The 26340-nt window shown below is 43.8% G+C and overlaps 1 protein-coding gene across 3 annotated transcripts in view; it reads right to left on the reverse strand.

The window, feature by feature from the left end:
* The window catches only part of sufu (suppressor of fused homolog (Drosophila)), a 172256-nt gene extending 151351 nt beyond the window's left edge, over nucleotides 1-20905 (reverse strand). For 2 of the 3 annotated variants that reach the window (XM_078565147.1, XM_078565146.1), the window contains exons 1-2: nucleotides 20625-20905; nucleotides 8400-8534 (exon numbers count right to left, since the gene is read on the reverse strand). In XM_078565147.1, coding sequence (XP_078421273.1) covers nucleotides 8400-8534; nucleotides 20625-20761 — 272 coding nt within the window. In that variant the 5' untranslated portion in view covers nucleotides 20762-20905. Of the gene's footprint in view, nucleotides 1-8399; nucleotides 8535-20624 lie in introns of those variants that run through there. The other variant, XM_078565148.1, reaches the window with a different exon arrangement.
* Between the last annotated feature and the right edge of the window lie 5435 nt (nucleotides 20906-26340).

Raw genomic sequence — 26340 nt, forward strand, 5'->3', positions numbered from 1 at the left:
ATACAGCACTCCCCAGAGTCTGGATCAATAGGACAATCACAAAAGGCTGCTCCCAACCAGTATTATAATTATGCCGTTCAATGAATGGTTGGCATGTCACTGCAATTTTATACTGTAATCAGAACTGAAGGAGACTTCAATTAACCTACTCTGCAGCTACAAAGCCATGAATAATTTGCTTTTCTTCATATAACCTGCATGCTTTGTCTCTCATGAACAGACTGTAGACAGCAAAATTAGGCCAGTTCTTGGCCAGTGTTTAGGTACAATTGAACCTCAGCCAGTTTGCAAATCTAATGGCAGCCCCAAACAATACTCCACATTTTTTTTACAAAACTCACAATGTACGCATTTTCTCTCAGATCACAATGCAACTCTAATAAAGCAATATCAACATTGTAAACTGGGATCTCACAAGAACCAGTATATTTGGATCTGGAAGGATACATTATTAACAAAGTCAACTCAGCATTACTCATCTTAAATAATTATTACTTTCAGTAATCACACAATTGCACTACAAATACATATAGAAAATAGCTTACCTCCAACAAATTACGAAAGACACTGAAGTTGCAATACAATTGCTCATTTCTGAATCAACATTTTTTAGCCCTTTCTTTCAATTAAAAAATATTTAAAGATTCAAAAAAAGTTGTAAAGTCCTGATCTGTGTGTTACCTTTTATATTTCCCTGCATTATAACAGTGACTACATTTCAAAAGTGATGTACAGCACCTGGGACACCCTGAGTTTGACTAAAGCACTAAGTAGAAGTCCTCTCTTCTTGCTTGAGGCATTAATTTTTGAACAAGTCCCTTTAATCAGAGATATTGCGACCAAATCTCTAAAATCTGGAAAAGGACTGAAAATTGGCTTGAGGGAAGGTACATTGCTGGTGAAGATGTAGTGTACCTTTATCCTAGAAAAATCAGAACTGTTTAAAAAAAATCCAGTGACCTGCCCCAAAAATTAATTAATTTCACAGTGCAGTTATGTGAATCACTGCATTGAGGACATGTCAGGAGATGCAAGAAAACAACATTTAAAACTCAAATGCATATAGAGACACACAACAGGTTACATCCATTCAATAAGTGACATTAATACAGAATACAAAAATCATTTGCTTGTTGCTTATTTCATCCACTAGCAACATCTCAAAGCCACATTTAACTCTGACTTTGATTCAATTTTAAAATTAATTGATACAGAGAACCTAAAGACCTGAAGATATGGCTGCAGGGCAGTGTTTTATTAAATAGAAAGCTACTTGACAATTTTTTTAAATGTAATTTTCTACTAAGTTAAACCATTGTACGAGGTAGCACCTAAATCAAGCAGCTGCTGAGCTCCATTTCAGACAGTGGTTCCAGGAATGGCATCAAAAAGTAAACTTTAGTGCCTGAAGTGCATAGTCCAACTCTAGCCAACACCGATGCTCTTTATCTCTTCATTATCCTTTTTTATTCTTGCGGTAAACTTATGCTATGGTCAATATGCGCCAGTTGTTTTCTTCTCTTCGATTTATTTTCTTAACTAAATCAAGCAGTGTTCCTTTGCTTGTTGAGCAAGAAACATAATGATCTTGAGTACTGCCGAAAGAAGAGACATGCTGTCAAAGCTTTTCGTCTTCCACTCATCAGGACAGTTGCAAGAATGCCAAATTTCAAAGGGAGCAACAATTTATACTGCATGAGAAAAGGGTACTGATTGGTTGACAAGTCGACTCTGATTGGTCAAGGTATTGCCATGGAGAATGCACCAGGACACTATTGCATTTGGAGACGGTGGCAGAGTGGTATTGTCACTAGACCGGTAATCCAGAGATGCAAGGTAATGCTCTGGGGACCCAGGTTTGAATCCTGCTATGGCAAATGGTGGAATTTGAATTCAGTAAACTTCTGAAATTAAAAGTCTAACGATGAGCATAAAACCAATGTCAATTGTCCTTACCTGGTCTGGCCTTAAACGTTGACTCCAAATCCACAGAAATGTGGCTGACTGTTAAAAGCACTCTAAAATGGCCTAGCAAGCCACTCACATGTCACAAGTCACTCAAAAGAATGACACCAGACAGACCACCCGGCATCAACATATGCCAATTCAATTCACTCCATGTGATATCAAGAAACGACTGAAGGCACTGGATACTGCAAAAGCTATAGGCCCTGACAATATTCAAGACTTGGGCTCCACAACTTACCATACCCCTAGCCAAGCTGTTCCAGTACAGCTACAACACTGGCATCTACCCGTAAATGTGGAAAATTGCCCACATATATCCTGTACACAAAAAGCAGGACAAATTCAACCCGGCCAATTACCGCCCCATCAGTCTACTATCGATCATCAGTAAAGTGATCGAAAGGGTCATCAACAGTGCTATCAAGCAGCACTTGCTTAGAAATAACCTGCTCACTGATGATCAGTTTGGGTTCCATCAGGGTCACTCAGTTCCTGACCTCATTACAGCCTTAGTTCAAACACAGTCAAAAGAGCTGAACTCCAGAGGTGAGGTGAGAGTGACTGCCCTTGACATCAAGGCAGCATTTGGCCAAGTGTGGCATCAAGGAGCCTTAGCAAAACTGGAGTTGATGGAAATCAAGGGGAAAACTCTCCGCTGGTTGGGGTCATACACAGAACAAAGGAAGATGGTTGCAGTCGTTGGAGGTCAATCATCTCAGTTCCAGGACATCACTGCAGGAGTTCCTCAGGGTAGCGTCCTAGGCCCAACCATCTTTAGCTGCTTCATCAATGACCTTCCTTCCATCATAAGATCAAAAGTGGGGATGTTTGCTGATTATTGCACAATGTTCAGCACTATTTGCAACTCCTCAGATTCTGAAGCAGTCCATGTCCAAATACAGCAAGACCTGGACAATATCAGGCTTCAGCTGACAAGTGGTAAGTAACATCTGCACCACACAAGTGCCAGGCAATGACCATCTCCAACAAGAGAGAATCTAACCATTGACCCTTGACATTCAATGGCATTACCATCGCTGAATCCCCCACTATCAACATCCTGGGGGTTACCATTGAGCAGAAACTGAACTGGACTAGCCATATAAATACTGTGGCTACAAAAGCAGGACAGAGGCTAGGAATCCTGTGGCAAGTAACTTACCTCCTGACTCCCCAAAGCCTATCCACCATCTACAAGGGGCAAGTCAGAAATGTGATGGAATGCTCTCCTCTTAGCCTGGATGAGTGCAACTCCAACAACACTCAAGAAGCTGGATATCATCCAGGAGAAAGCAGCCTGCTTGATTTGCACCCTATCCACAAACATTCAGTGCCCCCATCACCAAAGCACAGTGATAACAGTGTGTTACAAGATGCACTGCAAGGACTCACCACGGCTCCTTAGACAGTACCTTGCAAACTCAGGATGTTACCATCTAGAAGGACAAGTCAGCAGACTCATTGGAACACCACCACCTGGAAGTTCCCCTCCAAGCCACTCATCATCATGACTTGGAAATATTTTGCCATTGCTTCACTGTCATTGGGTCAAAATCCTGGAACTCCCTCCGTAATAGCACTGTGGAGGTTCCTACACCACATGGGCTGTAGCAGTTTAAGAAAGAAGCTTACCTTCTCAAGGACAATTAGGAATGAGCAATGAATGCTGGCCTAGCCAGTGATGCCCACATCCCATAAATGAATTTTAAAAAGGCACAATGCCTAGACATGTTCCTGTTGCCTGCATATGGCACGTCCTTGCATATGAATATATGTAGCTTCTAGTAATTGTAAGTGAGCCACATTGAGAGCATGACTTATAATATTAAATTGGCTATTAGTGTAATTCTTAGCACACTTGGAATTGTCTAGCAAGTGCTGTCGAATCATGGAATCACATCTAATTTTAGGCAGTATGTTCTGAGTTTTGCAAGCACTGGCTGGTTGAGTACAATCAGTACTCTGCCTATTGCAAACAGCAGACAGGACATGGTATTTGATATGATCTGACTGTTGGGGTGTTTGGCTTACGTAACTGGCATGGCACCAGCACTGAAATTCATTAACCACATATTTCATTTGTTTGGTAGGCAGGAAGTCTTTTTAGCTTGACGGCAGCATCCTGTTAGTGGAAAATACCACAAACAGATAGCTTCACCTGTTCTCAAATTTTTGAGATACTTTACCCTTCCAGGGTAAGTTGAGGTAGACTGGGCACTTTTCAGGTCCGAAAATCGCAGCCTTAGGTCCATTCATGAACATATGCAATGCATAGCGAGCAATGATCTGATCGGGGTAGCCATTATCCCACAGGATAGCTTTGATGCACCCTATTTTAGCATCAAGCTTACAAGGTAAGCAAATGGCTCAGGCCCTATTTATCAGATTGCGACAAGGCCAATCTTATAGTGCACTTTGCTGTAGGAATCCAAATGCATATACTGACAAGTGACTTTGCATGCTTCCAATACATGGATGAAACACCCGCTATATTTGAATCTGCAGCTGCATGTATGAATTTCCTTACACCTTAATGCACTCCATCCCGCATTCAAATTCATCTTTGAAATGCAACAATGTAACAAGCTAATTGAGAATCTGCTAATGAGTTCTCTGCTTCTGTCTACCTCAAGCCTATTTTTACTGGTAAATATACTGATTGGGATTCCTACAGCTCCACCCACTATACAACTGGCCTTATCAGCAAATTGGGCCTGAATCATTTGTTCACCATGCAAGCTTGATGACGAAACAAGGTGCATTAAAGCTATCCTGCAGGTTAATGGCTACCCCGATCAATGGGTATTGTGTATACTCACATATGGGCCTAAGGCCACCACTTTTGAAAGTAAAAAGCGCCCAGTCTACCTCAATACCCTGGAAGGGCAAGGCACCTCGAAAATTTGAGCAACGGGTGAAGCTAACTGTTTCACACTTCTACTTATGCAGTACCAACACAACTGGTATTTTCCACTAACAGAATGTTGCCATCAAGCCAAAACTACTTTCAAAACACAAATGAACAATGTGTTTTCTGAATTTCAGTGCCAGTGCGATGCCAGTTACATAAGCTGTACGCCCCAATGACTGGTGAGGGATTGTATCAAACTGCAAATCCCTTCAATTTTCGTAATAGGCAGAGTACTGACCATACTCAACCAGCCAGTGCTTGCAAAACTCAGGGCATGCTGTCTAACATTAGATGTGATTCTGTGATTCGACAGCACTTGCTGAACAATTCCAAATGTGCTAAGAATTACACAGAATTAAGCAGAAGAACTTAATGGGAGTTTTAATGGAAGTGTTCAAAAATTATGACCAGTTTTGATCGAATAAACAAGGAGGAACAGTTTCCATTTGAAGGAGGATCAGTAGCCAGAGGACACAGATAATCAACAAAATAACCTGAGGGGAGATGAATAGAAAATTTTTTACAAATGCAACAAACTGTTTTGATCTGGAGTGCACTGCCTGAAAGGGAGTTAGAAGCAGATTCAATTGCAACTTTAAAGAAAGTTGGATATATACTTGAGAAGAAATTGTTTCCAGGGCTATGGGGAAAGCACAAGGGAGTGAAACAGAGCTGGCACAAACAGCTGGAGGTCCAAATGGCCTCCTTCTGTACTGTACGGTACTTCAATTCTATATGGATTCAGTTTCAACACAACCCCAGGACATTCTTACGTTCTGACCTTTTGATCAATCCTATATGAATACTACCACATCATTTCATTTTGTTTTTCCCCTACCTATCTCTCCTGAAAATGTTATAAGTAGGATTATTAATTCTATTTAAGCCATATCTAGGTTATAGTTAGTGTATTATGTAGAATCATAATTAACAATGCTTCTAAATTTGCCTGTTATTCCAATTTCAATTGGGAACTCTGAATTTGCTTCAGTTTCTCTTACTAAGGAAGGGGATTGGAAGGGACAGGGGATTAGAAGAAAATCCCATTCTAGGCTAGTAACCTATTATCGCTCCTAGAAAATGCATGTGATCGTCAAATTACGATAGAATTGGGGTCAGCTGTAATGCCTTTCAAAGCGGAAGTTTTCCATTAGTCACTAAAATAAAAGCCAAATACTTGCAGATGCTGAAAATCTGAAATAAAACAGGAAATGTTGGAAAAACTCAGCAAGTCTGGCAGCATCTGTGGAGAGAGAAACAGAGTTAACACTTGGAGTCTGTCTGACTCTTCTTCAGAACTGAAGAGAGGTAGAAGCATGATGGGTTTTCTGTTGAAGAGAAGTGGTCGAGCAAAATAGAAGGTCATGGATAGATTGGAGCACAGGAGAGATTAACTGACTAAAATGTCATGGACACAAGACAAAGGGAGTGGTAATGATGGTGTTGAAGACTAAGGCAGGTGTTAATAGGGGCATAAAGGTCAGATAGCAGAATGTGTTAATAGCAGAACAAGGGTCAGCGCTTCCTGGAAGAAAAACATGAGAACAAGTTACCGACTGGCCCTCAGGGGGGCTGGCAGTTGGAGGGGCAGGGGGGTGAAAAAATCAAAATGGAGGACAGAGTTCATGGTCTGAAGTTCTTGAACTCAATTTTAAGTCCAAAAGACTGTAAAGCGTCTATTTTTTTCAATTTTCCTCCTACCACGGTGTCTGTCAGGTATGTGAAGTCCTCATTAAACTAGGACTCAGTTCATTTGTTTTTGAGAGCCTCTAGCGTTCATACTCACTGTGCTTGGGGGCAGCTATTCCATAGGTCAACTCTTGAAGGAGCAAATGCTGCTACATTTAGGTTAAGATTTCCTTGTATTCAACAACATACAAATTATATTTTCACTAGAGCAACTTTTCAGAAAACAGCCAAATATGCCAACATGCTAAATCACTTTTAGGATCTTCCATAGATCACATACATTCTGCATATACATCATTAATATCAAATCTGTTTCCATGTCAATTTGTGTCACTGAAAATCTTTATATATAACAGACAAATTGGCTTTCATTTTTCAGACTTTTTTTTCTAAAACAGAATCAACTACAAAATGTATATGTTGCAGAACGTTCCCATTTCTAAACCATTATGGCAGTTACTCAAACAAAAATAGAAAACACTGGAAGGGTCAAAAGATCAATCTGCAGCTATAATCTGAGCTAATTTTTCAATAAGACCCTTAATAATTTTCTCTTTGCTGAAAAGAAATACATGCTATCGAAGCTTTTTGTCTTGCACTCAAGACAGCTCGCAAAAAAATATCAACAGTAAAGGGAACAACAATTTATGCTGCATGAAAAGAGAGTGCTGATTGGTTGGAAAGTGGACTCTGACTGGTAGGGGTGTTGCCATAGGGAAGGCAGCAAGAAACAGTTAACTGTCAAGCTTTTTGTTCAAATTCAAACCAGGCAGGTCGACTCCAATTGGTCAAGCCATTCCCTGGTTCTATCTTCCAAGCTTTTGTTTAGTTGATAAAGGACAGGACTCTATGTGTGAATATATGTGGCTTCTAACGTAAGTGAGCCACACTGCGAGTCCAACTGATAATCTTAAATTGGTTTTCAGTGGAATTTTTAGCACAATCAGGATTGTTTACCAAATGTTGTCCAATCGCGGAATCACACCTAATGTTGGATACTATGTTTTGAGTTTTGCAAGCACGGGCTGGTTGGGTACGACCATTACTTTGCCTGTTGCAAACAGCCAAAGGGATGTGTTGTTTGATATGATCCGCCAGTTGTTGGGAAGTATGGTCTACATATCTGGCATCACACTGCAGTGAAATTCATCTACCACATTATTCATTTGTGTGGTAGGCAGAACGTCTTTTTGGCTTGACAGCAGCATCCTGTTAGTGGAGAATACCATTCGTGTTGCTACTGCATAGCAACAGCTTCCGTCAAGCCAGAAAGACGTTCTGACAATACTTGCTAAACAATCCTGACTGTGCTAAGAATTACACTGAAAACCAATTTAAGATTATCATTCGAACTTGTAGTGTGGCTCACTTACGCATGCTAGAAGTCACACACAGGGCTCTGTCCTTTGCAGACAGAAGGAGCATATTCCACGCATTGCATTTTTTTCAACTAAGCAAAAGCTTGGAAGATAGTCATTCCCTGGTTCTTTTTCCATGGCAATGCCTTGACAAATCAGAGTCGACCTGCCTAGTTTGAATTTGAACAAAAAGCTTGGCAGTTAACTGTATGCTGCTGCATTCCCCATGGCAATGCCTCTACCAATCAGAGTCCAATTGCCAACCAATCAGCACTCCTCTTCTCATTCAATATAAATTGTTTTCCCTGCACTATTGATATTTTCTTGCAAGCTGTCCTAATAAGTGCAAGACGAAAAGCTTCGATAGCATGTCTCTTTTTCCAGCAATATTCAAATTCTGCACCACCAAACAGCTAATTTTCCCTTTACTTTTGGAATTCCAGTATTTGAGATTTTCCTCTTACAGTACTTACTCATGGACTCTGTTATCACCATACAAGTCACTCAATCCAAAGCTAACATAATGCCAATGCTCTGGAACGTCCTGTGTTGGGCTTCCTGGATTTCTGTACATGCTAATGTAGTCCAGTGGGTCTGGTCCTCCCAACCTTTAGAGAAAGTAAAAAAAGACAACTGAGAATGGCTTTTGTAGCAATAGACACGATTTTCAAGTTTAAATGTTTACTGACTGCTAATGTGGTTGAGATGGCATTGGGGGAGGGGGAGGAGAAATGAGGAACCAAAAAAAGTGACTAGCTTGGGGTTCAGATAAAAGATAAATTTTAATCAATCATAATATTCCCTATGTCAATAAAATATCATTAATCCAATAACTTCAATTAGTCTATGGCCAATGAATTATTTAGTAAAATTATTCAGTTAAATGCACCTTACATTCCAAGTTCACAATGTATGGAAAAAAAGAAAAAATCTGGCCCAGGGGTACTTATTTTGATAGATTATTTTGGACAACAGCTATAACATATAGATTACAGGAAGAAACAGGTGCAATAAAATCAGTTTCATGTAAATAAACTCTCAACCCAGTAGCACCTAAGTAAATGCCTTCAGGATACCAAAAGACAAAACAGAAATTCAACATAGATATTGAGAGGGAGGGAGGATGGAAGTGTGGGAAAGAGATGTAAGAGATTTTTGGTTTCATGGGTGATTTATAAGTTTACTACTGAACCGATCAGGCTAAGAGACTTTGCTGTTCTGATCTAGGATACACTCCACTAATGAGACAACTACATTAATTACAGCCTTTTCCAAACCTCCAGGCCCACAAAATTTAACTTGACTATACAAATACTGAAAAAATAAACATTTCTTTCATTTTACTAACTGAAAGTTTTTGTGTTATTTTAAGACTAACATGAAAATGTAAATAAAAAGTAATTCCTTGGCAATTTTACAAATTGTCCAAAAATAGACTGCAATTAATCTTTTTGATGATTTGATCACATCATTCATAAGGTCAAATCATCCTGTACCAATCTTGCACAGAAAGCCTCTCTCATGCACTAACTATATCCCTATCAAATGTTTACTTCGATGTCTTCAGCGAATACTGAAGTGGACTTGAACGTGCAAATGGTTGACCATGGAAGTGGGAACCTCAATTTAAATCTGTCCTTCTTTTAGTCTTGCATGCTCCCTTCACTAGCTGTGAGAGACAGATACAGTCCGCTGCTCCAACTTGTCAGAAACACCTGTTGCAGTGGACTAATAGTTGAAGTACATCCAATAAACATTAGTTTGAACAAAAGTAAAAAAATCTGGATTCCGACACAGAATAAGCAACCCTCATTTGACCTAATGGTTTGCACAACCTTAACTGCACCAACACTAGGAAGACAACATAAAGTGCAAGCATAGACTGTGGAATTCCCTATGGAATTAACCTCATGGGAAAGGTTGGTGTCATCAGCAAGGAAATCACTTTTTCCATCGCTAAATAATGAAAATCAGGGTCTTGAATAGGTGGTGATCTTGATCAATATGCATTTATTTTGGTTCTATACTGTATTACAATCAGACACACACATAAATTTACATGCCCCATCAATGCTAGTTTCTCAATGAGGCAAGACTGATAAAATCCAAAGAGCAAGCACTCTGAATCAATCCATTTCTAGACATGACCACTTGTGGATTAGTTCATGCCAGAACTGGAAAAGTGCTTCAACTTTAAATGCCATGTCATTTAGGTTTTTATTAGTCCTGAAAGAATCTGTAAAGATCAATACTTAGGAATAAAAAAGGGGCAGCCACATTGTAGGTGTTTATTATAGACCTCCAGGTAGTCAGCGGGAAATTGAGGAGCAAAGATGTGCACAATTTGCTGAGGTGTGTAAAAACAATAACAACAGGGTAATTATATTAGGTGATTTCAACTTTCCCAACATTAATTGGGATAGGCATAGTGTTAAGAGCTTGGATGGAGTGGATTTCTTGAAATGTGTACAGGAGAACTTTTTAGGTCAATATGTAGAGGCTCCAACAAGGGATGGCGCAGTGCTGAACCTAATTCTGGGGAATGAAGCCAGACAGGTGGCTGAGGTGGTGGTGGGGAAGCATTTTAGTGATAGCGACCATAACGTGGTACAATTTAAGCTTGTTATGGACAAAGAAATAGACAAGTTGCAAAAAAATGTTTTGGATTGGGGGAGAGTGGATTTTAGTAAAATAAGGCAGGATCTGGCCAAGGTAGACTGGGAACAGCTACTTGTGGGGTAATCAACAGAGGAGCAGTGGGGTGCGTTCAAAAAGGAAATGGGGAGGGTACAGGTTCAACATGTTCCCTCTAGGGTGATAGGAAGGAGTAACAAGCCCAGAGAACCATGGATGACCAGAAATATTCAGGATACAATGAGAAGGAAAAGAGAGGCTTTTAGCAGGTACAAGGGGAGCAAATCAGCAGAGGCATTAGTACAGTACAGAAAGTGCAGGGCGGAGCTTAAGAAAGCAATTAGGAGAGCAAAGAGGGGATATGAGAAAGCTCTGGCTGGTAAAAGTAGGGAAAATCCCAAGATATTCTATAAGTACATCAATGGGAAGAGAATAACCAGGGAAAGAGTAGGGCCCATTAGGGACCAAGGGGGCAATCTATGGGTTGAGCCAGAGGACATCGGTAGAGTGTTGAACGAATATTTCACATCCGTCTTCACCCAAGAGAATGAGGATGAAGGTATAGAACTCGGGGAGAGAGACTGCGAGGTTCTTGAGCAAATTGATATAGGGAGTGACAAGGTATTGGAAGTGTTGGCAGGCTTAAAAGTGGACAAATCTCCAGGTCCGGATGATTTGTGTCCCAGACTGCTTAGGGAGGCAAGGGAGGAGATCGCAGGGGCTCTGACCCAAATCTTTAATTCCTCTATGGCCACAGGGGAGATGCCAGATGACTGGAGACAGCTAATCTGGTTCTGCTATTTAAGAAGGGTTGTAGAGAGAAGCCAGGGAACTACAGGCCAGTGAGTCTCACGTCAGTGGCAGGGAAACTATTGGAGAAAATTCTGAAGGAGAGAATCTATCTCCTCTTGGAGAGGCAAGGTTTGATCAGGGATAGTCAGCATGGCTTTGTCAGAGGGAGGTCATGCCTAACAAATTTGATTGAACTTTTTGAGGAGGTGACCAGGTGTGTAGATGAGGGTAGTGCAGTTGATGTAGTTTATATGGATTTCAGCAAAGCCTTTGACAAGATCCCACATGGGAAACTTATAAAGAAGCAAATGCACATGGGATACAGGGTAATTTGACAAGGTGGATTCAAAATTGGTTTAGTTGTAGGAGACAGAGGGTGATGACAGAGGCTGCTTTTGTGACTGGAAGCCAGTGTCCAGTGGCGTACCACAGGGATCTGTGTTGGGTCCCCTATTATTCGTCATTTATATAAACGACATAGATGACTATGCGGGGGGTAGGATTAGTAAGTTTGCAGATGACACAAAGATTTGCCGGGTGGTTAACAGAGAGGTTGAGTGTCTTGGGCTACAAGAAGATATAGACGCGATGGTCAAATGGGCAGATAAGTGGCAGATGGAATTTAACCCTGAAAAGTGAGGTGATACACTTTGGAAGGGGTAATTTGACAAGGAACTATTCAATAAACGGCATGACACTAGAAAGTTCTGAGGGACAAAGGGACCTTGGCGTGTGTGTCCAAAGATCTCTGAAGGCAGAGGGGCATGTTAGTGGGGTGGTGAAAAAGGCATATGGGACACTTGCCTTTATCAATCGAGGCATAGATTACAAAAGGGAGGTCATGTTGGAGTTGTATAGAACCTTGGTGAGGCCACAGTTGGAGTACAGTGTGCAGTTCTGGTCGTCACATTATAGGAAGGATGTGATTGCACTGGACGGGGTGCAGAGGAGATTCACCAGGATGTTGCCTGGGATGAAACATTTAAGTTATGAAGAGAGGTTGGATAGACTTGGGTTGTTTTCGTTGGAGCAGAGAAGACTGAGGAGTGACCTGATCGAGGTGCACAAGATTATGAGCGGCATGGACAGGGTGGATAGGGAGCAGATGTTCCCCTTAGTTGAAGGGTCAGTCATGAGGGGACATAAGTTCAAGGTGAAGGGCAGGAGGTTTAGGGGGGATGTGAGGAAAAACTTTTTTACCCAGAGGGTGGTGATGGTCTGGAATGCGCTGCCTGGGAGGGTTGGTGGAGGCGGGTTGCCTCACATCCTTTAAAAAGTACCTGGATGAGCACTTGGCACGTCATAACATTCAAGGCTATGGGCCAAGTGCTGGTAAATAGGATTAGGTAGGTAGGTCAGGTGTTTCTCACGTGTCGGTGCAGACTTGATGGGCCGAAGGGCCTCTTCTGCACTGTGTGATTCTGTGAATACTGAACAGGAGTATAAATAACATATATTAAAAAAAATTCAAACCATAAACATGCATCTGAAAATCGAAGATATCTGTGTTTGCAAATTTAATGACTTCCAGGTAGATACTCCACTGATTGCACAAACGAACCACAATAACCGAGTGAGATGGGGCGCGCGCGAGCGAGGCGGAGAGGGGGCGCGCGCGTGCAAGATGGGGAGGGGGCGCGCGTGTGCGCGCGAGCGAGACGGGGAGGGGGCGCGCGCGTGCAAGCGAGATGGGGAGGGGGCGCGTGCGTGCGAGACGGGGAGGGGGCGCGCGCGTGCGCGAGACGGGGAGGGGGGCACGCACGCGAGCAAGACAGGGAAGGGGCGCGCACGAGTGAGATGGGGCACGCGCGCGCGAGACGGGGAGGGGGCACACGCGTGCGCGCAAGCGAGACGGGGAGGGGGCGCACACACAAGCGAGATGGGGAGGGAGGGTCCGCGCGCGTGGGCGAGACGGGGAGGGGGCGCGCGTGCGCGAGAGAGACGGGGAGGGCGCGCGCGCACGAGCAAGACGGAGAGGGGGCGCGCGTTGGCGATACGGGGAGGGGGCGCGCGTTGGCGATACGGGGAGGGGGCGTGCGCGACAGGGAGGGGGGGCGCGCGAGCGAGACGGGGAGGGGGCGCGCACGAGTGAGACGGGGAGGGGGCAGGCGCGCGTGAGCAAGACGGGGAGGGGGCGGGCGCGCGCGAGCGAGACGGGGAGGGGGCGGGCGCGCACAAGCGAGACGGGGAGGGGGGGCACGCACAAGTGAGACGGGGAGGGGGGCGCGCGCGCGTGGGCGAGACTGGGAGGGGGTGCACGCGCGTGAGCGAGACGGGGAGGGGGCACGCGCGCACGAGCGAGACGGGGAGGGGGCACGCGCGCACGAGCGAGACGGGGAGGGGGCACGCGCGCGTGAGCGAGTCGGGGAGGTTGCGCGCACGCGAGCGAGACGGGGAGGGGGCGTGCACGCAAGCGAGACGGGGAGGGGGCATGCGCAACGGGGAGGGGGGGCGCGCGCGAGCGAGACAGGGAGGGGGCGCAAGCGAGACGGGAAGGAGGCGCGAACGAACGAGACAGGGAGGGGGCGTGCACGAGTGAGACGGGGAGGGGGCCCGAGCGAGATGGGGAGGGGGCGCGCACGAGCGAGACCGGGGGGGGGGGGGGGGAACACGACGACGCGAGAGCGAGATGGGGAGGGGCCGCGAGCGAGACGGGGAGGGGGCCCGAGCGAGCGAGACGGGGAGGGGGCCCGAGCGAGCGAGACGGGGAGTGGGCGGGCGCGAGCGAGCGAGACGGGGAGGGGGCGGGCGCGCGCGAGCGAGATGGGGAGGGGGCGGGCGCGCGCGAGCGAGACGGGGGCGGGCGCGCGCGAGCGAGACGGGGAGGGGGCGGGCGCACGCGAGCGAGACGGGGAGGGGGCGGGCGCGCGCGAGCGAGACGGGGAGGGGGCGGGCGCGCGCGAGCGAGACGGGGAGGGGGCGGGCGCGCGCGAGCGAGACGGGGAGGGGGCGGGCGCGCGAGAGCGAGACGGGGGGGCACGCGAGAGCGAGACGGGGAGTGGGCGCGCGCACAAGTGAGACGGGGAGGGGGGCGCGCGCGCGTGGGCGAGACGGGGAGGGGGCGCGCTAGTCCGAGGGTTCGCGTGCAAGAGAGAGAGATCGCACGTGCATTAGAGACAGCAAGCGAAACCGAGAAAGAGAGAGTAGTGCACATAACTTCCCGGTATATAAATACAAATTGCAGAATTATTGTGATAGCTTGGCCAAGATTCCCTATGGGATTTGGCCAACCTGGCAAATACAACCTGCCAAATACCACCTGCCCTATCATAACATATGCAGGCACCTCAAAGCACCAAAGAAGTACCATCAACAGTGCCTTTACAAGATCCCCAAATCTAGTTGCAAGAAAGAAAAGACAATGTGCCTAGCATTGAGGTGCCAACACTTAAAAACAGCTCCACTGGACAGAACATGTCATGCATTTGCCAGGCTCCTGAAGCAACTGATCTACTCGGAACTCAATCGTGGCAGCAAACTGCCAGGGGAATAGTGGAAATGCTTCAGGGATGTCCTCAAAGCATGCCTGAAGAGGTCAAACATCCCCACTGATGCATGGGAGTGCCTGACTTGTGTCTGACCAAAATGGACAAGGTTTATTCGGAAGGCACCAAACACATCGAGAGACTTCATCAGGAGCACATAGAGGCGGCACAGACTTCCAAACATCTGACATGAAACTAACATTTTTTCATTATACTACTGTGGTTTATTGTAAAGTAGGTTTATGGGTGTGAGTGTGAATGATTGCCAGTGTAGCTGATTTAATTGAATTATAGTCAGATAGACTGCAAGCTTGAAATTATCAAAAGAAGTTAGAGGTAAAAGGCATTTGAAATGCTAAAGAGTAAACATGGATGAAGGCTTAGCATGTAAGGTGTGAAGAAAATTTGCATTTTTAGATAAGTGGAGTTGTTTGGGTTTCAAAGGGATGATAGAATATTTACAACTAACACAATTAGCAAGGCCAAGCAGTATGTTTATTTTCCCAAATGTACTGACCATATTGGCAACATGAAAGATTTTTATATTATGGGAAAAGTAAATTTCCAAAGACATAAAGAACAACAGAATTTACCAATTAAAGAGAGAGAAACATATATAAAGAGAATGGAAGGCTATGTTGCGGGGGGGCCCATGTAAGATCTCAAAGCACTGTGTGAAATAGCCTTAGGGAAACCTCCAGCCACTTTTGCAGAAGTCTGCTGTGTCTAATAACTAAAGGTGGAGGAAAGCCTTTGGAATTCCACAGTCGAGTGGGTGCTGTGGTAAACTTGCTGGCTTGATTATTTAAATTTAAAATCTATTTTGGACAGTTGCCTTAAAGAGGGTGTGTAGCTGGGAATCAGGTTAATTAGGAATTTTGGGATTTGTTATAGTATTAAATAACTGTAATCTTATGTAAGTGCTTGAAATCTTTTCCTTTGTTAATAAATGCTTTAATTTAGTTTTCAAAATCTCTAAAGGTGTCAGTGTTCTCATTACTTGTGAATACAGTATACAAATCTTCTCCTAATAAATAAAAATTGCAAAACCATTGTGATAGCGTGGCCAAGTTTTCCTTGTGGATTTGGTCCACCTGGCACACATCACCTGCCACATCACAACATATCTCATCTGCCCAAACCCTCAAGCTCCATTTGTTCCACATGTGGCAGAGTCTGCAGATTGCACTTTGGAATTATCAGCCATCTGAGAGCCCATTGAACCATAGTGGAGGCAAGTCAGCCTCGGTCCCAAGGGACAGCCCAAAAACTGAAGATCTTGTACGCCATAGTAACCACCTTATCTATTCTGTCCTGCTACCTTCTTGAATGTGTGGACATGCACACCAAGGGCCCTCTGTTCCTCTACACATCTCACTATCTACTATTTATTGTATACTGCTTTCCCTTGTTTGCCCTCCCCAAATGCTTTACCTCACAGTTCTCTGGGTTGCATGCCACTTGCCAGTTTTTCTGCCCACCTGACCAGTCTATTGATATATTCCTACAACTTGCTTCCTCATTATTAACCATCCAGTCAATTTTTGTATCATCTGAAAACTTCTTAATCATTGATATAGATTACAAAAAGCAAAGAACCTAGTACAGAACTCCACTGTGAACAGCCTTCCAGTCACAAAAAAACAACCTGCTATTTCCCTTTGCTTTCTGCCGCTGAGTCAATTTTGGATCCAACTTGCCACTTTCCCTTGGATCCCATGTGTTTTACCTTTCTGACCAGTCTGCCTTGTGAGATCTTGTCAAAAGTTATGTAGATTAATTCAAATGAGCTACCCTCATTGAGCCTCCATATTACTTCCTCAAAGAATTCCATCAACTTAGTCAGACATGACCTTCCATGAACAAATCCATGCTGACTATCCTTGATTAATTCATGCATTATATAAAATAAACTCCTAAATTAGTTTAGATCATGTTCACAACAACAGATAGAAGTTGAATAATTAGAGCTTAAATGTAGTTTATTCAATTCCCGTTTGCTACTTGAGCACGGGAAATCTAGAGAATTTGGGATTCCATGAAACTTCTCCATTTGTTACTCTGCCCTCCATTTTATGTTTTATAGTTCTCGTATTTGAAGGTAATTCATACTGCGATACATGATCGTCAACAGCTCTCAATTGTTTTACGTGCAAGGCTGGACAATAGTTATGTCCAAAATTCCCTATTCTAACTGCCACCAAACAGACTCCAGTTGTTCTTTGCCAATTTGTCCGGAGTTTTGGGCTGCTGTGACAAATATCGTACCTCTAGCAACATTGACAGGGATCACTTAACTCCACTATGTCTAAAGACTTGATTTTTGGAACGTTGTTGAACCTGCAGTTGTGATTCCATGTTAAATGTAGTAAACAGCAGATCTGCAGTAGCAAATTAAAAGCTGCTGCCAGCCTCCGACCTTGAATTCAAGTTTCTTTCACTGTTCCCTTTATAATACAAGAAGCCTCCAGCAACAAGAGCATTGAAGGCAAACTTGTAGAAGTAACCCAAAGATTACTTCACTTCACGCCACTGAAAGAAATAAAACTCCCAGTGAACATGGATTTCATTCCTTGCCACAAACTCTGCTCGCAGCATTAACACAATCAGCATGCATCACCAACATGTCATAGAAACATAGAAAATAGAAGCAGGAGTAGGTCAGTTAGCCCTTCAAGCCTGCTCTGCCATTCAATAAGATCACGGCTGATCCTCCATCTCAACGCCATACTCCTGCTCTCTCCCCATACCCCTTGACGTCTTTAGAGTCTAGAGGTCTTATCTATTTCCTTGTTAAATATATTCAGTGACGTGGCTTCCATAGCCATCTGTAGTAAAGAATTCCACAGGTTCACAACCCCCTAGGTGAAGAGGTTTCTCCTCATCTCAGTCCTAAATGGCCTACCCTGTATCCTGAGATTGAGACTCCTTGTTCTAGACCCACCAGCCAGAGGAAACAATATCCCTGCATCCAGTCTGTCCAGCCTTGTCAGAGTTTTATACATTTCAATGAGATCCCCTCTCATTCTTCTAAACTCCAGTGAATACAGGCCTAGTCAGCCTAATCTCTCCTCATACAACAATCCTGTCATCCCAGGAATCAGTCTGGTGAACCTTTACTGCACTCACTCTATGGCAAGTATGTCTTTTCTTAGGTAAGGAGATCAAAACTGCACACAATACTCTAGGTGTGGTCTCAACAAGGCCCTGTACAGCTGCAGTAAGACATCCTTGTTCCTGTATTCAAGCGCTCTCGCAATGAAGGCCAACATACCATTTGCCTTCTTAACTGCTTGCTGCACCTGCGTGCTTGCTTTCAGTGCTTGATGTACAAGGACATCCAGGTCACTTTGTACATCAACATTGCCCAATCTATCACCATTTAAATAATACTCTACCATTCTGTTTTTCCTACCAAAGTGGTTAACTTCATACTTATCCACGTTATACTGCCCACTCCACATCAGGTTGCCATTTTACAGTTTAACAGCAGGTAAGCTATCTGTTGAAATCTAGCAATGCACCCTTGGTGTTAATGGCCTTTAAGAAAATCTTTCTTTCCACCCATTCCCCTCCCTTACAAAATGGCTCACCAGACAGGGCAAACTTATGCTTTCCATTACTCTCCCTTTTAAAATAGGTGGTTAATTGGATATTGCAACAATTTTTTTGGTGTGGTCATTCCATTTGCCACTTCTCTGCCCACTTGACCAGTCTATTGATATCTCCCTGTAGTCTACAGCTTTCTTTCTCACTATTAAACCATCCAGTCAATTTTTCTATGTAACTCTCCATACCTAAACAGTAAACATTCTAAGGGAATTCATGATCTTGCTCATGTCTGCTCAAAATCTCAGTAGCAATACAAAGACTGCACACAAACATGTGAAGAAAAAGGCAAGGAAGGTCATTTAGCTCACCTTAACTCATCCATCCAGAAAAACTTAAAATGCCCCAAAATGCCACCTAACTGTCTCATTAATGAGACAAAAAGTTTTCATCTATACTACCCTACCTGGAAGACCTTGGTGTCTGGCAGCTAGGTGCTCATTCTAGGCCTTGAGGTAAGAAAAAAGGAAACAAAGCATTAAAGATAAAGACAAAGCAGACACTAACAGTAAGAGGAAAATCAGATAGAAAGCAAAATGAAGCAGAACTGTTTACAAGAAAGTTGTAGGTTAGAACCTTCCATTACAATTTTCTTCTGTATATATTCAACAATAATATTGTGAGATCAGCGTGTTTCCAAAATAATCAGAACTTCCCAACATTTTTTTGGTTGATTTCACGCCCTTGCCTCTAAAAGGTAAGATTACCCAAAACTGCAGGAATAACAATATGCTGTGTAGGAAGTCTTATTACACAGGAACAATAAAATTCAAAATGGAATGCTTCAAGAGATCCAGATCTATCAACACATGGACATGGCATCATTGACCTGTGTAGGGAGATATGTCCCAAACATTAACCCAGAAGTGATCCTTGCACTAGAAGCAAATCTACTGAAATGCATCAAAACACTTCCCTCCATCAACTTCATAAATGTTGTATAACATACTGCATGGGCCAACTATTTTTTGATATTGTATAAATTAATATTTAAGCACCAGCTGTACAGCTGCATTGTTAATAAAAATAAATGGCTTTTTGGAATTCAAAGACAATTTTATGGAATCTCAATTTATCCTTAGTCCTTTGTGAATGGATTCAAGATTTCAGCCGAATCCAACGGAATTAAAAATGACCAAATTACAATCACAACCTACCAAAAAAAAACATACAGTCCAATATTTTTAATTCAAGCAAATTAAATTGCGATGAAAATTTGTTTCATTTTAATAAAATTACAGCAAAGTTACTCACAGTTTTACCAGATCAGACAGAAAATTCTCAAAGCATACTTTCGGAACTAACTTCTTTTAAGTGATGACTGGATTTGGATAATTGCTGGCAAACAACAAATTTTAACCTCTAATTTGACAAATTATTTATTTTCGTTAGAGTTATGATGGCGGTGGTGGTGAAGACAAGTTATATTAGGCACAAAACAGAAAAATCACTTGCTGACAGCACTGTTTTGGTTAAGAGAAAGGTTGGCTTGGAAAATCCTTTAGCCCTTTTTTTGTTATTCGGGCACAAGGGCACTTCAAGTTGGAAACCAACCCAACGCTACCAGCAAAAGTTCTTTCCAAACAAAATAAAGCCTGGTGTTACAACATGCATCGCAGGCTTCAGATACTTACCTAAAACTACAGCTGTTTGTTTATAATCAAATATAAGTACATGTTTTTCCCCGTGGAAATTGCGAAAGATCCACTTCTTCGTCAAATTGATGGTTGCAGAAACTTTGGTTTAGATCGTGTGTGTGTGTGTGTGTGTGTTTTTGCTGCAAATAATTGAGGCGAAAAAGGTAAACATTACAGCAACCTCCCCCTCCCCTCAAAACCCTCCCCCTCCCCCCAAAACCCCCCCATCAGAAACACAAAAAGATGAAAACATTTTTTTTATATATATATATAAGAAGCAGTCATAAACCTTTCAAAACAAAGAAATCAGTGCAGTACAAAAGGGATCAGAATGGGAGGGGGGGGGTGAGAGAAAAATCTAACTTGCAAACCCCAAAAAAATATACAAATCTGCGTTTAAATTGCTCAAAGCAAAACCGTTGTGCTGCCTGGATTTAAAGTTACTTCATTCTTCTCGGATATGGGGCCTTGGGAAACGGGATTGAAGCCCAACTAGGAGAGGGAGGGAGAGGGAGAGATGTTGATGGTGGAGGGAACGTACCAGTACTTGACGATGGCGGTGACTTGCAGCGGATTCGGCTGGTCTGAGTAAAGCCTCCTGCACTCCTGGTAGATCGCGTGCAAACCCGGGGGCAAGAGCGCCGCGATCCCGGGGCCGCTAGGCCGCAATTCCTCCATCGGCTCGGCTGCACCGACGCCGGTTTTTTTTTTACAGGCTTCGCACCGACTTGTTGCGAGCGTCTCCCCGCCGGCGGCCGGATTCTCTCTCTCTCTCTCTCTCTCCCCCTCCCGGGAGTTCGGGCGTCTTCACAATTCAGCCCGAAATCAGCGTCAACTCCGCCGCCTCCCGGCCAACCAACCAACCAACCGCCTGCCTGCCCGCCGCCCGCCGGCCGTCTGACTCCGCTCTCCCCTCGCGCGCGCGCTCGCTCTGATTCGCTCCCCGGCCGCCACCCGCTCGCGCCGCCTGAACCCCCCCCCGCCCCCCGGCCAAACCCACCTCGCGCCGCCACGGGAGCGGACAACCGCCCCCTCGCGCCTCCTCCAATCGCCCCCCCGCCCCCCCCTCCCTGCCCCTCGCGCCTCTGCCAACCGCCCCCCTGCCCCTCACGCCTCCTCCAACTGCCCTCTGCCCCTCTGCCAACTGCCCCTGCCCCTCATGCCTCTGCCAACTGCCCCCTGCCCTTCACGCCTCCGCCAACTGCCCCCTGCCCCTCGTGCCTCTGCCAACTGCCCCCTGCCTCTCATGCCTCTGCCAACTGCCCCCTGCCTCTTGTGCCTCTGCCAATTGCCCCCGCCCCTCGTGCCTCTGCCAAATGCCCCTCTGCCACTCGCACTCCCAACTGTCCCTCTGCCCCTCACACCTCTGCTAACTGCCCCCAGACCCTCTCACCACCAAGCATCCTCTGCCCCTCATGCACCTGCCAACCATCTCCTGCTGCTTGCACTTCTGCCAACTGTCCCCCTGCCCATCACACTCCCAATCGTACCTGCCCCTCGTGCTGGCTCTCAACTGACCCCATTCCCCTCGTGCTGCTCCCGACAGCCCCCTTGCCCCTCTCGCTGCTCTTGATGGTCTCGCTCTAGCCCTCCTCCTGCTCCTGACACTCTCTCACTCTACCCCTCACCCTGCCCCGTTCACTCTCTCACTCTTCCCTTTGCCATGCCCCTGATGCTCTTTTTCTATCACTCTCCAGGCTTCTTAAATTCTGTTGCTCTATCCCTCACCATATTCCTGACGCTATCTCACTCTGTCCCTCGCCCTGTCTCTCACAGCAAAATCCAGGCCAATAAAGCTGTACTGTCTGTCCTGACACCACATCGATAGACCATTACATTCAGGCTATCATCTAGTGTAATAATCCATCTAGTCCACTAATGTCCTTTAGGGAAGGAAATTTGCCATCTTTACCAGGTCTGGCCTACATATGACTCCAGGGCCGCAATAATGTGGCTCTTAACTGCACTCTGAAATGGCTTAGCAAGCCATTTGGTTCAAGGGCAGTTAAGGATGGGCAACAAATACTGGCCTCGCCAGCGACGCCCACTTCCAATGATAGAATAATTAAGGCTAAAAGTAATAATCTGATTTATTTACAAATAAATAATTACACAGAAGCAATAATGGCATCGGCATGTAAGAAAACAATCATGTGCTTAAGGTATTTTTTTTTCTTCAGAATTTATTTCTTACACAGTCTGGAAAACTTTCAGAGGAAGTAGTCCTATGTTGACCATATTATGTGACGTTTGTACCTGAACAATGCAATTCCTAAGGCAAGCTATTGAATCCAATTGCTAATTTTAGAAGCCCAGTCAAACTGAATGAACTATTTTGGGATAGTTGGCAATACATTTCAGTTCACAAATCATGTTCAAAGATATAATTTTTGCATAAAATCATTTGACGAGTATTCACACCTAGATCAAGCTTCATATATCCATAAATGCTTTAGCCATGTAAAGTTAGATTAACACCAACGAAGCATCAACTCCCTGGATAAGCGACAGTCCAAACTACTTGCCTATATTTTTTCAGATAGCAGGGCTCTAGCTTCCATCTTGTAGTTTAGCAAGGAAAACAGCTCTCATATTAACTCTAATTATTTCTTCAGAAAATAGTAAAACTTTCTCTACTTGATGCAGGATGGAAACTTTGCTTCTGGTCCGGTGAATGTCAAAGCACTATATAATTGCAAGTCTTCCTTTCTTTACTATGCTCTAGATCAAAATTGTTTCTGGGCCAAGAAATTCACTGGAGTTGGAGCTGGATTTTACAGCTGAGGGAGGCAGAAGTGGAAGTGAGTGGTCCGCTTACTCCTGCCTCACTGTTGACTCAGCTTGCTGACTCAAGTAGGAAAACAGCCAATTAGCAGTACAATGGCGGCTCCGTGCCCCATCGGACTTCTAGACCAGGACTTCAGACAGGAGAAGGGTTACGCTTTGAACAGGAAGTCAATCACAGCCACCCGTTTAAAGGCCCCGTGCTCTTTCAATCTCACTTTATTTCTTTTCTTATGTTTCCTATCCGCTACCCCGGGTCCCAGCGGTCTCTCTTTATACTCTGTTGGTTTACACAAATTAACTAAAAGAAAAACCAATTAACAAATTAAATTAAAGTGATAGCCTCTGTTATGATGTGGCAGGTGATATGTGCCAGGCAAACCAAATCCACAAGGGAAACCTGGCCACGCTATCATGACAGTTTTGTAATTTGTATTTATTATGAGAAGGTTTGTGCATTGAATTGATAAGTAGTGAGTCCACTAACAACTTTAGAGATTTTTAAAAATAAATTAAAACAATTATTAACAAAAGGAAATAATTCAAACGCAGACATAAGATAACAATTACTTGATATTATGACAAATCCCAAAATTCATAATTAACCTGACTCCCAACTACACACCCCCTTTAAGGCAGCAGTCCCAAAATAGATTTTAAATTTAAATAAGCAATCCAGCAAGGTTACCACAGCACCCACTCGACAGTGGAATTCCAAAGGCTTTTCACACAACTTTAGCTACTGGACACAGCAGATTTCTGCAAAAGTGACTGGAGGCTTTTTTCTCAAGGCTGCTTTACATGGTGTACCTTTCAAGATGTTACACAGCCACCCCTCACATAGCCTTCCATCTTTCTTTATATATGTTTCTCTCTCTTTAATGTGTAAAATCCCGTTGTTCTACATTATCTTCGGAAATTTACTTTTCCCATAACATAAAAAATTTTCATATTGTCAATATGGCCTCTTTCCTTTTGGGAAAAATAAACATAATAATCTTGCCTTATTTACCTTGTTATTGTAAACATCCTACCTTCCCTTTGAAAATCAAACAACCCCTTCACTTATCTAAAAATGCAAATTTCATTCACACATTATCTGTCGAACCCTCATCCTAGCTTATCCATTAGCATTTCAAATGCCTTTTACACTGAACTTCTTTTGATAATTTCAACCTTGCAGTCTATCTGGTTCTAATTCAATTAAATCAGTTACACAGATTGAACCATCTACAATCACACCCATAAGCCTACAATAATATTATGAAAAATATTATAGTTTCATGACACCTCTTAAAGGGACACTGCAACAAAAGGACAAAACATTAAAGGAAACTTACGTAACTAACTCAGAATGGCATTATGGGGGCAGATGAAGCACTCCAGCTCCCACAGTGGCCGCAGAAGGCCTCAAGTGTACCAGTGGACACCGCATGCTCCCTCTCCAGGGACACCCGGACACAAACGTAGCCACAGAAAAGGGGGCGGATGACTTCCTGAACCACCTGCTGCCTAAGCCTATTGATGGCCACTTGGCAAGGCCCCAGAGCAGACTTACAAGGTGGTCCTCTTCCCTGCCTGTCCCCCACTGCCCCCAGGTGGCCAAAGGTCATGAGCAAGGGGCTGAAGTGCAGTCAAAACTTGAGGAGCAGCTGCTTCAAATAGTTAAAAAGGGACTGCAACCTCACACATTTCATATAGATATGGAACACAGATTCCTCAAGGCCACAGAAAATACAGGGAACCTGGGAGTCCGTGAACCATCTTGATCTGCGATTGTCTCTTTATTTCTTATGGCAGGCTCAGAAAGGTTAATAAATGAAGTCAAAAAACATACAGACACTGCCATCTTCGCCAGCTGATTCTGCTGCTATAGGCAGCCATAGTCCCAGTAACAGGTCTTTACCTCCACCCAAGTGCTGCCTCATCATACTTGTTGTAAAGCACTCTCAAACTTTTTCCCGTCTAACATTTGAGAAATGCAACGGGCAATGAAAAGTTGCAGATGATTGGATCATTAACAAGCTCAATAGTTTGTGAATTGGTTATTTCAAAATGGCAGGCGAGCTTCTGATTTACACGCCTACTCACGTTCTGTAATATCTGAGATTGGCGTGATGACATCGTATTGTCAACCTGCATCATCATGCCACATTTTATGTTCACACAGAGGCCCAATTTATGGTTGCAAAATCCAGCCCTTGGCGTTCCTGCCTATCACAAGTCTTATCTTGAATCACATTTTCTTTTCTTATTTGTGACAAATACAATAGCTTATTATTATTGGAAATTATTATACATATACAAGGCCAAGGAAATAAAATTTGATACACAAAATCTTATGTCAGGCCAGACATCAGCTAGTTACACTGACAGTATAGACCACAATTGCAGGAAGATTTTGCAGACCGACTAGAAATAAGTATTGAGGATGACACATAACTATGTGGGTGTGAATATCCACATGTTTGAACAACTGTTTCCTGAAATTCTCTACATAATTCTCCTGCTCATAATCCACTGAATTTCCAAATATTTTAGAGCTGTTTTACTGATCTTTTGTCTTCCTGATCCCTTCTGTAGGTTGACTCAGATGACCATTCTATATTATTCAATATATTATTCACATTTCAGGTAATGCAGCCTTTAGTAATGCAATAAGGGGGGCATTTTATATTATTCACCTTTTAGTCAATGCTATAAAGGGGCCATCTTATACCATTTCTGTCCAAAGAACTTGCACTTTACAATCAGTTCAGTCATATTGGACTTGAAATGTTAACTCAGTCTCTCTCTCTCTCTCCATAGATGCTGCCAGACCTGCTGAGCTTTTCCAGCATTTTCTGTTTTTATTTCAGATTTCCAGCATCCGCAGTATTTTGCGTTTATTACATTTTTTAACACCTTTCATGACCTTTGGACAACGCAAACACTTTGCAGCTAATTAATTAGTTTTTGAAACATAGTCACTGTTGTAATATCAGCAAAATGTCAGACAATTTGCACACAGCAAAGTGATAATCACTGGATAACCCATTTTAGCGATGTGGGTTGAGGCATAAAATTGGACCAAGACTAAGGACAAGGGCTTCACCCGCCACGTTAACCTATCCTGTATCTTTGAGATGTTGCAAATACAGTAAAGGAAGGACCTTTTGAAGTGTAGTCACTGTTGTAATGTAGGAAACTTGGCAACTAATTTGTGCACAGCAAACTCCCACAAACAGCAATGTGACAATAACCAGATAATCTGTTTTTTATATGTTGATTGAGGGATAAATATTGACCAGAACACCAGGGATAACTCCTCTGCTCTTCTTCAAAATAGTGTCATGGATCTTTTACATCTACCTGAGGGGGTGGTGGATGGGGCCTTGGTTTAATGTCTCATCCGAACGGCAGCACCTTTCACCGTACAACACTCCCTCAGCACTACACCGGAGTCTCAGCCTAGATTGTTGTGCTCAAGTCTT

This window comes from Cetorhinus maximus, chromosome 20, assembly GCF_964194155.1.
Source record: "Cetorhinus maximus chromosome 20, sCetMax3.hap1.1, whole genome shotgun sequence".
NCBI classification, from domain to species: domain Eukaryota; kingdom Metazoa; phylum Chordata; class Chondrichthyes; order Lamniformes; family Cetorhinidae; genus Cetorhinus; species Cetorhinus maximus.